We start from the raw sequence: 16,187 nt of genomic DNA on the forward strand, positions 1-16,187 counted from the left end.
CCTTTCTCCTAACTTCCAGTAGTTCCTTGACTTGTGGCAGCACAATTCCAATCTTTACATGGTATTTTAGCTGCATGTATATATATTTCTGTGTCTAAATTTCTCCATTATATGAGGCCACCAATCACATTGGATTAGGGTGCACCTTAATGACCTCATCTTAACTTGAGCATGTGCAAAGACCTTATTTCCAAATAAGGTCAAATTTATAGTCATTGAGGGTTATATGAAATTTGGGGACACACAATTCAATCTATAAGAATTGGTTATAGGTTCCTTCCTTATTTTAACTTTGCCAAACACACTGGTGGCCAACAGCACTCACTCATTCATCCATTCATTCGTAACATTTCCATGTGTCAGGTTCTGTTCTGGTGTTGATAAAAAAAATAAAAACAAAACTGAATATAGACCCTGTCCTTGAGAAATCGCATTTCAGAGGGAATCAGAGGCACATCATTATGATAATAAGTACTATTATTGAGTGGGTATTGCTAGGTATTATAATAGGCACTTTTCAACTAATTTTTACAATAACGTGATAAGTGATGTATCAGAAACATACTTGGAGAACCCAGGGAGGTCCTAAATTTGTCCCAGGGGTCAGGAATACTTTCAGAAATTAGGTATTATTTCAGCTGAGTCTAAAGGGGTATGTAGAAATATCCTAGGTAGCTCCAAGGTGGTTATATTGAGTACTGGATCTAAAGAAGAGAATTTTATAGAGGAAAAAACAGCACATACAAAGGTTAAGAGACAAACTGTGAACCCCAGGAGGGCTGGGATTTTTGTCTATTTTATTAAGTATCTCCTATATCTCTGGTGCTTTGAATAGTGCCTAGTTCATTCAAGAAGTAATCAATGAATGAATTTAGGCCATCATATATCTAAGGGATGGCATGGCCTGCAGCTCACTTCACTGTAAAAGTAGACAAACGTCTAGTATCAAAGAGCCCGGTAAACTACATTAAATGTAAGAGATTAGGGCTGATATGTTGATGATACATATCGCTAGTATTAAAAAATTCCAGGAAGTCCAGGAATGCCTGGCATCTGTCCTGCCAATTATCCTTTTCCCCAGACCATGTACGAGGGTGAGGCACCGAAGGACCAGGAGAGTGGGGTGTGGGGCACAGCTCCACATTCTCCAAAGTAGGGTTCTCTGGCCAAAGCAGGACTGAAGCACATGGTTTGGACTTGAAATGTACGTGGAGCCTCCTCTTTCCACACCATCCTCCCCTCTCTCCGCCGACTCCACCATTGGCTCCTGAAGGACACCGGACAATCTCCTGGCATTCCCCAAATCCCACGGGAGGAATCGCTGAGCGCGCTCCGGCCCGCCGGCCCCGCCCTCTTACCCTCTGGAACGCAGCGAAAGCGCACGCGCGCCTCCTCAGCAGAGCGCGCGCCCGTGAGCTTCCCGCATCCCCGTGCTCATCCGGGTCTCAGAGAGTCTCGGCCAATGGTAGCCGCTCACGGCCCCCGGGGGCGGGGCTAAGCCTTCCCTTACAAGGGGCCTGTGGTCAACGCGGGTGTCTTCGATGGACAGCCGCCAGTTGGCACAGGAAAGGGGCAGAGGCAGTGGGCTTAGCGTGTGGGCAAGGGCCAACAGTTTTGGGATCAAGCGGCTGCCGCTCCTCCAAAAGCGACTGAAGCGCTAGCAGCTTTCCCCCTCCGAGCCAGTGTAGTAAACACACCTCAGAAACGTGAGGTGCCGGTGGTCACGTGGGGAGTGCGCCGTCCAATGAGGAGCCGGGGGCGGGGCCGAGGCCGCTGACGCGGCGGCGGCGGCAGAGTCACCCGGGCAGCCTCGGGACCGGTCACCGGCCGGCTACCGTCCAGCGGCCTCGACCACCGTCTCCGTCCTTCATCCCGGTCCTTTCTCCCGGACCGAGAGGCAGCGTCGCCGACAGGGGCTCATTTCCCTCCCGTTCTCCTCGGTGACTCACCTCTGGCGGGCCGTTTTGTCCTCAGGGGCCGCCTCGGTTTGGGCGAGGTTTCCGTGACGAACCTCCTGGGGCCGTCCGTGCCGGCTCGGGCCGTCGTGGCGGCTCGAGCTCGTGGAACTTGCTCAGGCTCCGGAGGTCCGAGGCCCTCGAAGTTATGCGGCGCCTTCAGACGGTTGTGGCGGGCGCGGGCTCCTAAAGGGCGTCACACTCGGACTCTGCCGGCTGGGCAGCCTCCATTCATCTTCCCACCGCGCCTCCAGCGCCCCCGCCTTCTCCGGTCGCCTCCTCGGAGTCATTTTTTCCTGTCCCCCCTCTGCCGCCCTTTCCTGACTCCCCGGGTGAGGCAGTTCTCTTGGAAGCGAAGGTGTCGGCTATGAGCCGGAGCCTCCTTCCTTGAATTTCTCTGTGGAGGAACCGCTGCGCCCCCCGGCATGGGGGTGAACGCCGTGCACTGGTTCCGAAAGGGGCTTCGGCTCCACGACAACCCCGCCCTGAAGGAGTGCATTCAGGGCGCCGACACCATCCGCTGCGTCTACATCCTGGACCCCTGGTTTGCTGGCTCCTCCAATGTGGGCATCAACAGGTGGCGGTGAGTCACAAGCCCGTGGGAAATGGATTGGGGTGTTTAATAAATCTGATGTTAATGAATTCCATGCGATCCGTCAAATCTGAAAATTTGACGTGGGACTGCCTTGCTTATATCGCTTAAGTATTGTAGATGTGTTAAGTATTAAGTAGAACTGACTTAATAGTTCTCTGGCCGGAGAGTACTGATGACTGGAACACTCGGCCTTCATCAGTGAGTTATGTGTCTTTCTGTGCTAACAGGAGCTCTTCCACTGGATTTGTGGAGAATTCTTAGTGCTGGAGTTAAAGAAACACCCTTCCTGTCCTTAGTGGCCTGTATATGGATTCCCTTGGCCTCTTTGTGGCTTTCGAAAGGATTGTGGTGTTTCCTGTTTATGTTCGTGTCTAGGTAACTCATAGTATGGAGAATAATCATTCATTCAGTACAGCCTGCTCCAAATCCAGTTTTCTTCCACCTTGAGGTTACTGTGGGAAAAGCAAGGGAAACAGCATTATCTGGTTTCTCTGCTCAGTTGTTCCTCTCAACTCCTCCTTGTGGTAGCCGAGACAAAGCACAGTTTGTCTTTCTAGGCAAGATGTAGTCCTTCTAGGGATCAGAGCACTGAAAGAAATCTTAGAGACGCTTTGCAATCTTTTCCTGAGAAAACACCGGGCTACATGATTGTTAGGCCCCCTGGTGGACATGAAAGCATTAGCTCGACAAATAGATTATTGATCACTCACCACCATATGCCAGGCACTGATTTAAATGCTAGGGATACAGCAGTGAGTGAAAGACAAAAAGTCATGTCTTCAAGCAGAAAGTAAAGTAGGTAGTATTTTAGGTGGTGATAAGTGTTGGGAAGAAAAATAGAGCAGAGTAAAGGAATAAAGAATACAAGGGTAGGGATGGGGTTGCAATTTTAAATATGATGATCAGGGGAAAAGTCTCAAAGAAGATGCCAGTTGAGCAGACCCGAAGGAGGTGGTGGGATGCAGATATCTAGGGGAAGGCCATTCCAGGCAAAGGAAAGAGTAAGGAAAAAAGCAGAAATGTGCTTGACCTTTGGAAGGAAGAGCAAAAGAATCCAGTATGACTGGAGCAGAATAAGTGAGGGAAAAATAGTAGATGATGAGGTCAAAGTTTTCTTAGGGTCAGATCTAAGAGAGCTTTATAAGCAGTTTTCAAGATTTGGGTTTTTACCCAGAGTGAAATGGGAATAACTCTAGGATTATTAGCAGAGAAGTAATGTGATCTGACATAAGTTTGAAAGATAATTTCTCTGCTTGTGGTTCTGAATTGGGGAGTGGGAGTGGACAAGAAGCAGGAAGTCTAGTTAAGAAGCTGTTGGTACTCATCCAGGTGAGATATGATAACGGCTTGAACTATAGTGATAACTATGGACGTGGTGAGAAATAAACAGATTGTGGTTATATTGTGAAGGCACAATACACAGTATTTGTTGGCAGATTGGATGTGTAGTGTGAGAGAAAGAAAAGGAGTTAGGCTGGAGGTGGTGGCTCACACCTGTATTCCCAACACTTTGGAAGGCTGAGACATGCGGATCACTTCAAGCCAGGAATTTGAGACCAGCCTGGTCGTCATGGCAAAACCCTGTCTCTATTAATACTAAAAATACAAAAATTAGCCGGGCATGGTGGTGCATGTCTGTAATCCCAGCTACTCAGAAGGCTGAGACTGAAACAAGGTTCAATCCTTGTTTGAACCTAGGAGACAGAGGTTGCAGTGAGCCGAGATCACGCCACTGCACTCCAGCCTGAGTGACAAAGTACTCTGTTTCAGAAGAAAAAAAAAAAGGAGTTTAGTTTGGTGCTATATAAAAAGCACCAAAATTCAGTGCTTTTTATGTAGTAAATAGCTCAGTTACTGTTTGAGAAAATTTTTGGCTTGAGAAACTAAAAGGATGGGGCTACACTTTGCTAAGAAAGTGAAACCAGTTGGAGAAGCCATTGGGACGGTCAATTGGAGTTCTCTTTCATTAAGTCATTAAGTTTGAGATGTGTTTTACATATTCAAATGGAGATAGCAGACAGGCAGTTGGCTATATCTGGAGCTCAAGACAGAGATCCATGCAGGAAATATAAATTGGAGAATTCATCAGTTTATAGACAATATATAAAGCCATGTATTCATCCATCCATTTATTGAACAAATATTTGTCAAACACCTACTATATGCCAGGCACTGTTTTAGGTGCAGGGGATCCAGTATAAACAAAATAGCCCAGTCCTCACCCTGTTGAAGCTACATTCTAGTGGAGCCATGAGGCTGAAAGCATTAAGAAAGTGAGATAGACCAGAGATGCAAGTGGTGCAAGGGCTGAACCTTGAATACTCTTAATGGTTATAAATTGTGGAGCTGTGGAAGAACCAGCTAATGAGACTGCCAAGGAGCCACTAGTATTGTAAGAACAAAACCCAGAGGAGTATGGTGTCTTAGAAGCCAAGTAAAGAATATCTTGGCCAGGAGTTTGAGACCAGCCTGACCATATGGTAAAACCCTGTCTCTACCAAAAAAATAGCAAAATTAGCAGGGCATGATGGCACATACCTGTAATCCCAGCTACTCAAGGAGGCCTGGGCATAAGAAGCACTTGAACCCAGGAGGCAGAGGTTGCAGTGAGCTGAGATCGTGCTATTGCACTCCAGTCTGGGCAACAGAACCATACAGTCTCATTAAAAAAGGAAAGAAAGACAGTATTTCAAGGAGGAGAGAGTGTTTTACTTATGTCAGATGCTACTGATAGGTCAACTAAGATGAGAACTGAAAAATAAAAATTGGATTTAGCAATTTGAGGTCTTTTGGAATTTTATCTGGAGTGGTTTTGGTAGTATCAGAGGCAAAGGTCATTTTGGAATCACTTATAGTATCAAATTCAGTGCTTTTTATATAATAGTAGCTCAATTACTGTTTGTTGAATGAAGTGATGTCTTGGAGTCAATAATTTTATATTTAAACAGCTTTATTAATTTACTTATTGACTGTAGGATGATCCCCAAGTTCCTTAGCCTGAGAAGATCTGCCTTTTGCCCTATGTATTTCATCTCCCACTGTTGACAATATGTGATCCCAACTCCAGGGGAAAACCTTCTTAGTTTTCTTTAGACACTCTCTTGTATTTTCTTCCATTAACACTTTTTAGACTTGGATTTAACAGAAAAGCAAAATTTTAAATAATTATTTTACCTAATAAGCACATTAACAAAACTACTTTTTGATACTGCCATCATTTCATTTAAAAAGGATGTTTTAATAATAATAAAAAAAAAAAGTTTGACAGAGCTTAGTGTCTCATGCCTGTAATTCCAGCTAATCAGGAGACTGAGGCCAGAGAATCACTCAGGAGTAGATCACAGGAGTTGGAAGCTGCAGTGAGCTATGAATGGGCTACTGCACTCCAGCCTGGATGACAGAGAGACCCTATCTCTTAAAAAAAAAAATTTGAAAGACATTGTCTCAAAATAAAGTATTTTGACTTGCATAAATTTAGCTTTATGAAAATTCACATCTCTTATAAAAGTTATACTACAGAAACTTATATGCTAATATTTACAGAAGCATTATTCATAATAGCCAAAAAGTGGAAATAACCCAGGTGGCCATCAGTTGATGAATGGATAAACAAAATATGGTATATCCATATAATGGAATATTATTTGGCCATAAAAAGGAATGAAATACTGATACATGCTACAAAATGTGTGAATGAACCTTGAAAACATACTAAGTGAAAGAAGCCAGTCACAAAATTCCATGTATTATATGATTCCATATATGTTTATATGGAATTTCTACAGTGGGCAAATCTATAGAGACAGGAAGCAGATTAATGGTTCCTTAGGATTGAGGAAGCTGGGGAGTTGGGAGGTGATAGCTAAGGGGCACAAGGTTTCTTTTTTAAGGTGATGAAACTGTTCTAGAAGGGAATAGATGATTGTACAACTCTGTGCTTGTCTGGGATGATTAGCATAGTCTGAACTCTTACACCACTTTTCGCTGTTGCTTCTCACATCACTCTTAGCATTTCCTGCCTTCATTTGTGAATGTTAGTATTGTTTTATTAGTAGTTTGTTTGAGCTGCTGTAACAAGATACCTTTAGACTAGGTAGATAATAAACAATAGGAATTTACTTCTTACAGTTTTGAAAGGAGTCCAGAATCAAGGCACCAGCAGATTCAGTGTCAGTGAGGCTCTCTGCTTCATAGATGATGCTCTCTGTGTCCTCACATGGTGGAAGGGGTAGACAAGTTCCTGCAGCCCCTTTTATAAGAGCACTCTCTTAGTCTGTTTGAGTTCTTATAAAGGGATACCTGAGGCTGGGTAATTTATAAAGACAATAGATTTACTTGGTTCATAATTTTGCAGGCTTTACAAGAAGTATGGCATCAGCATCTGATTCTAGTGAGAACCTCAGAAAGCTTTTAATCAGGATGGAAGGGGAAGTGGAGCTGGCATGTCACATGGTGAGAGAGAGAAGGAAGGGGTATCAGGCTCTTTTTAACAATTAGTTCTTCTGTTAATTAATAGAGTGAGAAGTCACTCATTACATGGTAGCACCAAGCTATTCATGAGGGATCTTATCTCATGTTACAAACACCTCTCACCTCCAACGTTGGGGATAACATTTTAACATGACATTTGGTGGGGACAGATATCTAAACTGTATCATTCTATCTCTAGTCCCCAAAATCTGTCTTATTTATTTTTTATTATTCTTTTATTTTTATTTTTGAGATGGGGTCTCACTCTGTTGCCCAGGCTGCAGTGCAGAGGCACTATCATGGCTCACTGTAGTCTCAACCACTTGGGTTCAAGCAGTTCTCCCACCTCAGCCTCCCAAGTAGCTGGGACCACAGGCATGCATCACCATGGCCAGCTAATTTTTTTTATTACTTGTAGAGGTGAGATCTCACTATGTTGCTCAAGCTGTCTCATACTCCTTGGCTCAAATAGTTCTCCTGCCTCAGCCTCCCAAAGTGCTGGGAGTATAGGTGTGAGCCACCATGCCCACCCTCTTGTCTTTTTTCTTTTGTAAAATATAATCATCTCTTTCAGAGTCCCTAGAAGTCTTAACTAGTTTGAGCATCAACTCAAAGTCTAATGTCTTACCTGAGATGCAAGGCAAGTTCCTTAAAGCTATGAGCCTGTAAGATCAAAAACAAATTATTTACTTTTAAGATACGATGTGGAACAGACACTGGGTAAACATTTCCATTTTATTTATTTATTTATTTGAGATGAAGTTTTGCTCTTGTTACCCAGGCTGGAGTGCAATGGCATGATCTCGGCTCACTGCAACCTCCGTCTCCCAGGTTCAAGCAATTCTCCTGCCTCAGCCTCCGAGTAGCTGGAATTACGTCACCTGCCACCACACCCGGCTAATTTTTTGTATTTTTAGTAGAGACAGGGCTTCTTCATATTGGTCAGGCTGGTCTCAAACTCCCAACCTCTGGTGATCCACCTGCTCAGCCTCCCAAAGTGCTGGGATTACAGGTGTGAGCCACCGGGTTTGACTTCCATTTCCATTTTAAAAGGGAGATACTGACTAACAAAAAGGACCCACCCAAGTCTGAAACCCAGTAGGGCAGAGAGTAAATCTTATAGCTCTAAAATAATCTCTCTTGACTAGTGTCCTGTAAATGGGCACAATGGTCAAAGAGGTGGGCTCTTGAAGCCTTCGGCAGCCCCATCTCTATGGCTTGGTTGGGCACAGACCACATGGCTTCTTTCATGGATTGGAGTATAATGTCTGTCACTTTTCCTGGCTGACGGTGTGTGCTGTTTTCATCCAAAGGATTCTTTTAATCTTTCCACTCCCTCACTTTCCACTCCCTCCCACATCCTGAGCACACAGATACAAGAGGTGGGCTCTCAAAACCTTGGGCAGCTGCATCTCTATGGCTGGGTTGGGTATAGCCCACATGGTTGCTCTCATGGATTGGAGGCTAATGTCTGTCCAGGCTGAGGGTGTATGCTATTTTCATCCAAAGGATACTTTTAATCTTTCCACTTCCTGACTTTTCATTCTCTTCCTTTTTCTCTATCTTTCTTTTTCTCTTTCTCTCTTCCTCTCTTCTCTCTTTCTCATTCTTTCTTCTTCCTTTTGTTTTTTTTAAATTTAAACCTTTGTCCACACCTTCCTCTTCTTCTCTTGGCTTTAGTTAGACGGCCACCACTGTGGGGCCTGGTGGGCAGTGGCCCTGTTCTCACTGCTCTACTAGGCAGTTCCCCAGTGACTTTTCTCTGGGGACTCGAACCCCACATTTTCCTTTGGCACCAGTCTAGTAGAATCTCTCTGCAGGAGCTCTGCTGTGGCAGCTGGGCACCCAGGCTTTTTGACATATCTTGTGAAATCTAGGTGAAAGCTTCGAAACCTTCATGGATCTTGTTGTACTTTATGTACCAGCAGACTTAACACCACTTGGAAACTACCAAGGCCTGTGGTTTGCACCCACTGGAGTGGCAGTCCAACCAGTACCTGGGGCCTTTGGAGCCCTGACTGCAGTGAGAGCAGCCTGAACATGGGAAGTAGCATCTCAAGGCAGCACAAGGCAGCAACGCCCTGAGCCTCGTCCTCCCAAACCATTTTGCCTGAGTAGGCCTCAGGGCCTGTAATGGAAGGGGTAGCCTTGATTTCTGGAATGTCTTTGGGGTCTTTTCCCCATTGTCTTGACTATTAACAATTAGCTCCCTTTTAGTCATGTTAATTGCTTTAAAAACCTGTTGTTCTGGCAGGGCCTGGTACCTGGGGCTGGGAAGTTTGGATTTCTCTTCTGAAAACTACCCTTTACCACATGGTCAGGTTGTAAATTATTCAAATTTGTATGTTCTGTTTTCCTCTTAAATATTAGCTTTAACTTTGCCTTTTTTTTTTTAACTTCAATATTTGATAGTAGGCTGTTAGATGCAGCCATGTTGCCTTTTGTACACTTTGTTGTTTAGGAATTTTTTTTGCCGTGTAGCTTAGGTCATTACTCTTAAGTTCAGCCTTTTACAAGTCTTAGAGCATGGACACATGCAGCCAACTTTTTTGTTACAAGCATAACATATAATGTAGCCGATTTTTTTGTTTTAGTTTTTTTAAATGTTTATCTGAGACCTCATGAACATGGCCTTTACTGTCTACATTTTAATCAACATTTTTGTCACAACCAATTAACCAGTCTCTAAGAAGTTTTAAAGCTTTTCTTGTGTATGAGGTTTTTTGTTTTTGTTTTTTTTTCTTTTTTAAAATAAAATTTTATTTTTTTAATATTTTAAGTTCTGGGATACATGTGCAGAACATGCAGGTTTGTTACATAGGTATACATGTGCCATGGAGTTTGCTGCACCCATCAACCCATTATCTAGATTTTAAGCCCCGCATACATTAGGTGTTTGTTCTAATGCTCTCCCTCCCCTTGCCCACCAACCTATGACAGGCCCCGGAATGTGATGTTCCCCTCCCTGTGTCCATGTGTTCTCATTGTTCAGCTCCCACTTGTGGGTAAGAACATGTGGTATTTGGTTTTCTGTTCCTGTGTTAGTTTGCTGAGGATGATGGTTTCCAGCTTCATCCATTTCCCTGCAAAGGACATGAACTCATCCTTTTTATGGCTGCATAGTATTCCACGATGTATATGTGCCATATTTTCTTTATCCAGTCTATCATTGATGGGCATTTGGGTTGCTTCCAAGTCTTTGCTATTGTGAATAATGCGGGTGAAAGCTGCCAACCTCATGGATCTTGTATTCTGTGTACCAGCAGACTTAACACCACTTGGAAACCACCATATGTGTGCATGTGTCTTTATAGTAGAATGATTTATAATCCTTTGGGTATATACCCAGTAATGGGATTGCAGGGTCAAATGGTATTTCTGGTTCTAGATCCTTGAGGAACCACCACACTGTCTTCCACAATGGTTGCCTGTTCACTTTGATGATAGTATCTTTCACTGTGCAGAAACTCTTTTGTTTAGTTTGATCCCATTTGTCAATTTTGGCTTTTGTTGCAATTGCTTTTGGTGTTTTAGTCATGAAGTCTCTGCCCATGCCTATGTCCAGAATGGTGTTGCCTAGGTTTTCTTCTAGGGTTTTTATGGTTTTAGGTCTACATTTAAGTCTTTAATCCATCTTGTATTATTTTTTTGTATAAGGTATAAGGAAGGGGTCCAGTTTCAGTTTTCTGCATATGGCTAGACAGTTTTCCCAACAACATTTATTAAATAGGGAATCCTTTCCCCACTGCTTGTTTTTGTTAGGTTTGTTGAAGATCAGATGGTTGTAGATGTGGTGTTATTTCTGAGGCCTCTGTTTTGTTCCACTGGTCTATATATCTGTTTTGGTACCACTACCGTGCTATTTTGGTTACTGTAGCCTTATAGTATAGTTTGAAGTCAGGTAGCGTGATGCCTCCAGATTTGTTCTTTTTGCTTAGTATTGCCTTGGCTATTCAGGTTCTTTTTTGATTCCATATGAAATTTAAAGTAATTTTTTCTAATTCTGGGAAGAAAGTCATTGATAGCTTGATGGGAATAGCATTGAATCTATAAATTACTTTGGGCAGTATGGCCATTTTCATGACATTGATCCATGATATTGATTCTTTCTAACCACGAGCATGGAATGTTTTTCCATTTGTTTGTGTCCTCTCTTAATTCCTTCAGCAGTGGTTTGTAGTTCTCCTTGAAGAGTCCTTCACATCCCATGTAAGTTGTATTCCTAGGTATTTTATTTTCTTTGTAGCATTGGGAATGGGAGTTCACTCAGGATTTGCCTATTTGTCTATTACTGGTGTATAAGAATGGTTGTGACTTTTGCACATTGATTTTGTATCCTGAGACTTTGCTGAAGTTGCTTATCAGCTTCAAGGAGTTTTGGGACTGAGACAATGGGGTTTTCTAAATATACAATCATGTCATCTGCAAACAGACAATTTTACTTCCTCTCTTCCTATTTGAATATCCTTTGTTTCTTTCTCTTGCCTGATTGTCATGGCCAGAACTTCCAATACTGTGTTGAATGGGAGTGGTGAGAGAGGGCATCCTTGTCTTGTGCTGGTTTTCAAAGGGAATGCTTCCAGCTTTTGCCTATTCAGTATGTTATCGGCTATGGGTTTGTCATAAATAGCTCTTACTATTTTGAGATACGTTCCATCAATACCTAGTTTATTGAGTGTTTTTTATCATGAAGGGATGTTGAATTTTATCGAAGGCATTTTCTGCATATATTGAGATAATCGTGTGGTTTTTGTCATTGGTTCTGTTTATGTGATGGATTACATTTATTGATTTACATGTGTTGAACCAGCCTTGCATCCCAGAGATGAAGCTGGCTTGATCGTGGTGGATAAGCTTTTCGATATGCTGCTGGATTCAGATTGCCAGTATTTTACTGAGTATTTTCACCTCGATGTTCATCAGGGATATTGCCTTGAAATCTTCTTTTTTTGTGTGTGTCTCTGCCAGGTTTTGGTATCAGTATGATGTTGGTCTCATAAATAAGTTATGGAGGAGTCCCTCTTTTTCTGTTGTTTGGAATAGTTTCAGAAGGAATGGTACCAGCTCCTCTTTGTACCTCTGGTAGAATTCGGCTGTGACTCCGTCAGTCCTGGGCTTTTTTTTGGTTGGTAGACTATTAATTACTGCCTCAATCTCAGAACTTGTTATTGGTTTATTAAGGGATTTGACTTCTTCCTGGTTTAGTCTTGGGAGAGTGTATGTATCCAGGAATTTATCCATTTTTTCTAGATTTTTTAGTTTATTTGCATAGAGGTGTTTATAGTATTCTCTGATGGTAGTTTGTACTTTTGTGGGATCAGTGGTGATATCCCTTCATATCATTTTTTATTGTGTCTATCTGATTATTTTCTCTTTTGTTCTTTATTAGTCTGGCTAGCAGTCTATCTATTTTGTTAATCTTTTCAAAAAATCAGCTCCTGGATTCATTGATTTTTTTTAAGGGTTTTTTGTGTCTCTGTCTCCTTTAGTTTTGCTCTGATCTTAGTTATTTCTTGTCTTCTGCCAACTTTTGAATTTGTTTGCTCTTGCTTATCTAGTTCTTTTAAAGGTGATGTTACGGTATCAATGTTAGATCTTTCCCAGTTTCTGATATGGGCATTTAGTGCTATAAATTTCCCTCTTAACACTGTTTTAGCTGTGTCCCAAAGATTCTGGTATGTTGTCGTTTTGTTCTTATCGGCTTCAAAGAACTTATTTATTTCTGCCTTAATTTTGTTATTTACCCAGTAGTGATTCAGGAGCGGGTTGTTCAGTTTCTATGTAGTTGTATGGTTTTGAGTGAGTTTCTTAATCCTGAGCTCTACTTTGATTGCACTGTGGTCTGAGAGACTGTTTGTTGTGATTTCCATTATTTTGCATTATGTCTTTGATTTTAGAATAAGTGCTATGTGGTGCTGAGAAGAATGTGTATTCTGTTGATTTGAGGTGGAGAGTTCTGTAGATGTTTATTAGGTCCTCTTGGTCCAGAGCTGTGTTCAAGTATTGAATAACCTTGTTAATTTTCTGTCTTGTTGATCTAATATTGACAGTGGGGTGTTAAAGTCTCCCACTATGATTGTGTGGGAGTCTAAGTCTCTTTGTAAGAACTTGCTTTATTAATCTGTGTGCTCCTGTTTTGGGTGCATTTATATATTTAGGATAGTTAGCTCTTCTTGTTGCATTGATCCCTTTACCATTATGTAATGCCCTTCTTTGTTTTTTTTGGTCTTGTTGGTTGAAAGTCTGTTTTATTAGAGAGACTAGGATTACAACTGCTAAGCAGCTTTAGTTTTAAAGCTGCTTTCACGTTTTTAGATATTGTCATAGGAACACCCCACTCCTGGTACCAGTTTTTTGTCTTAGTCTGTCCCCATGACCCAAATACCTTTTGCTGGGCTCCATCTCCAACATTAGAGATAAAGTTTTAACGTGAGATTTGGAGAGCGGAAATATCTAAACTATATCAGGCACTAATCTTATTCATGACAGTAGAGCCCACATGACCGAATCACCTCCTAAACACCCTACCTCTTAATACTGTAGCATTGGGGGTTAGGTTTTAACATGAATTTTGGGGGAACACAGACATTCAGACATAGTGGGGTGTATTCTATATATAATCTCCTTCCCACCTAACAGATAGTACCTTCCTGAAGAGAAATTACCTCTTAAAATTTTATTTTGTATCCCTATCTATTATAGGCACTATTATTGGTGCTGAGTATACAGCAGTGAATAAAACAGGAAAAGTTGCTGCCCTATTCCAGTGGAGCGGTCGGGGGGAACAGACAATAAGACAAAATAATATGTCAGGTGGTGGTAAATTCAATGGAGAGAAATGAAGCAGAATGTGAGAAAAGGGACCAAAAGGAAGAGGACACAAGCTATACAGATATCTGGGGAAAGAGCCTTTTTGTATTCTTCACAGCATAGTGTCTTATACATAATAGGCATTAAATATTGTTTTAAATTTTCTTATAAATCTAGGGATGGGACAGCTGCTTTAATTTATATGTTAATATGTATCTTAAACTCATAACTTAGGAAAAAATTATCAATTAACAGATATGTTTTAGTATGTAAACTTGAACGTGTTCATTACACATTTGAAGCTGTCGCATACAAGCTCTCTTAATTTTCAGTAACCAAATCTATAAATGTGCCTACATCCTTACAAGTTCTTCCTTCTACTGTACAACTTCAGTGGAAGAGATACTCTGCCTGTATTCAAAACCAGTTTCTTCTTCACTCCATTTCAAAGACTTTGCTCACTTTTTATATTTATTCTTACCTTTTCTTCTTTTTAGGTTGACTTCAATCAACATTTAAACATGCTTAAGATTAAGTTCTATAAAACAAACACTACCGGTAACTGGACAATGAACAGAGCCTAGCCTTGACTGTGTTCCACTCCTGCAGCTATGAATCTCAGTTTCTTTGTAGCCAATTTCTTGAGCAAGATGTCTAATACTGGCTGACTTCATTTCTTTATTTTCTACTTACCCTTGAACCCACTCCAAACCAAGGAGTGTCCAGCTCCACTCCCACCCACTCTACCAAAACTATTTTCATCCAAAGGATACTTTTAATCTGCCCACACCCTAACTTTTTTCTTTCTTTTTTTTTTTTTTAACAGTGTTTGACACATTTGACCATACCTTCTTCTTCCCTTGGCTTTATTAGAGGACTCTCCTATGTTTTCCTGCCAGAGCTATTAATGTTCTTCCTTAGCTTCTCTTTTTCTGTTCAACCTTTAAATGCCCCTGAGGTCTGTGATCTCCAGCTTCTTTTCATTTAACATATTTCTAGGCAGTCTTATCTCTTCTCATAACGTCAGTTACATTTACTCGTATATGCCCAGAATTTTCAGATTAGTATCATCAGTCCAGATCTCTTTCCTGATCCCCAGATGTGTGTGTGTGTGTGTGTGTGTGTGTGTGTGTATGTATGTATCATATATACACATTTGCTTGCTTGAATGTATTATGTTATCTCAAACTCAACTTGTCCAAAAACAGAGTTCATCTTCATCCTTCTCTATTGCTCAGAAACAAACAAACCCCAAACTGAGTTTTCCTGTGTTTTCTATCTTCACAAATGATACTGCCATTTGCCCATTGGAGTCCTTACTGTGTGCCAGTTACTTGCTAATTTCTGTGGATGGCATGACAGGTAAGTTCTTTGCCCTCAGGGAGTTTACAGTACAGAGGAGGATTTATTCAGAAATAAAATAGTTACACAAATACATTCTTTTCTCTCCATTGTCTCTTTAGCCCATATCACCATTCTCTTTGCTTAGTTTGTTTTAGTAGCTTACGAATCATTGTCCCCCTTGCCCTTCTCTAATTCATTCTCTACACAGCAACTAGAGTGACCTTTTAAAATTGTAAATCTGGTCATGTCATTTATGCTTTAAAACCTTTTAATGATGTTTCTTTACCCCTAGGTTAAAGTTCAAATCCTTGTGTTATCTGGTCCTCTGCATCTTTCTAGTCTGGTGATAATTTCACTGAGGCATTTAAACTGAACCTTGAAGTATAACGTGGATCTTAGTAAGCAAGTCATGGAAGGAAGGGAATTCCAAGCAGAGAGAAGTGAATTCCAGACTGAAGGAATAGCTTACAGAAAGGCACAGTATTCTGATAGTGGTGAGGAGACTGATGTAGCTGAGTCATATGGTATAAGAAAAGATAGGAGGTGTTGTTAAGTACTTTTTTGTTTGCTAGTTGGTTGCCTGAGTCAAACAAGCTTAAGCAAAAAGAAAATTTATTGGTAGATGTAATGAACAATCTAAGTGAAACTGGCTTTGGACATCTGTTGATGCTAGGGATTGGAAGATATTACCACGATCACATTTCTCTTTGCATCTCTGAACTTCACTTATTCTGCCTTGACTTCTCAAACAAGCTGTCCTCTGGTGGTAAAATATAGCAATAACAATGGCATTTACCTCAGCAAAAAGCATACAACTTTGCCCCAGAAGTCTCACGTAAAGTCCTAAGGCACTTCAGTGGCTCTTTTGGGGCCAGTGTCTGAACTCGTCATCATGAGTTTATGATTGTGTGCTTCACTGGTGGAATCAGCTTGACTGGACTGAAGGAACTAAAGTAGAATAAGTAAGAAGTAGGTGATTACCCTAAAACAACATTGTTGCCTATTATATAAGA

At 41.5% G+C, this 16,187-nt stretch overlaps 1 protein-coding gene across 1 annotated transcript in view; it reads left to right on the forward strand.

Annotated features, from left to right (window-relative positions):
- Positions 1–1,792: 1,792 nt before the first annotated feature.
- Positions 1,793–16,187, forward strand: part of CRY1 (cryptochrome circadian regulator 1) — a 135,574-nt gene continuing 121,179 nt past the window's right edge. Inside the window, exon 1 of the mRNA XM_012469165.3 lies at positions 1,793–2,538. Coding sequence (XP_012324588.3) covers positions 2,381–2,538 — 158 coding nt within the window. The 5' untranslated portion in view covers positions 1,793–2,380. The remainder of the gene's footprint in view (positions 2,539–16,187) is intronic.

This window comes from Aotus nancymaae, unplaced genomic scaffold (genome assembly GCF_030222135.1).
Source record: "Aotus nancymaae isolate 86718 unplaced genomic scaffold, 86718_ANA_hifiasm-v0.15.2.pri h1tg000021l, whole genome shotgun sequence".
Classification (NCBI taxonomy): Eukaryota; Metazoa; Chordata; class Mammalia; order Primates; family Aotidae; genus Aotus; species Aotus nancymaae.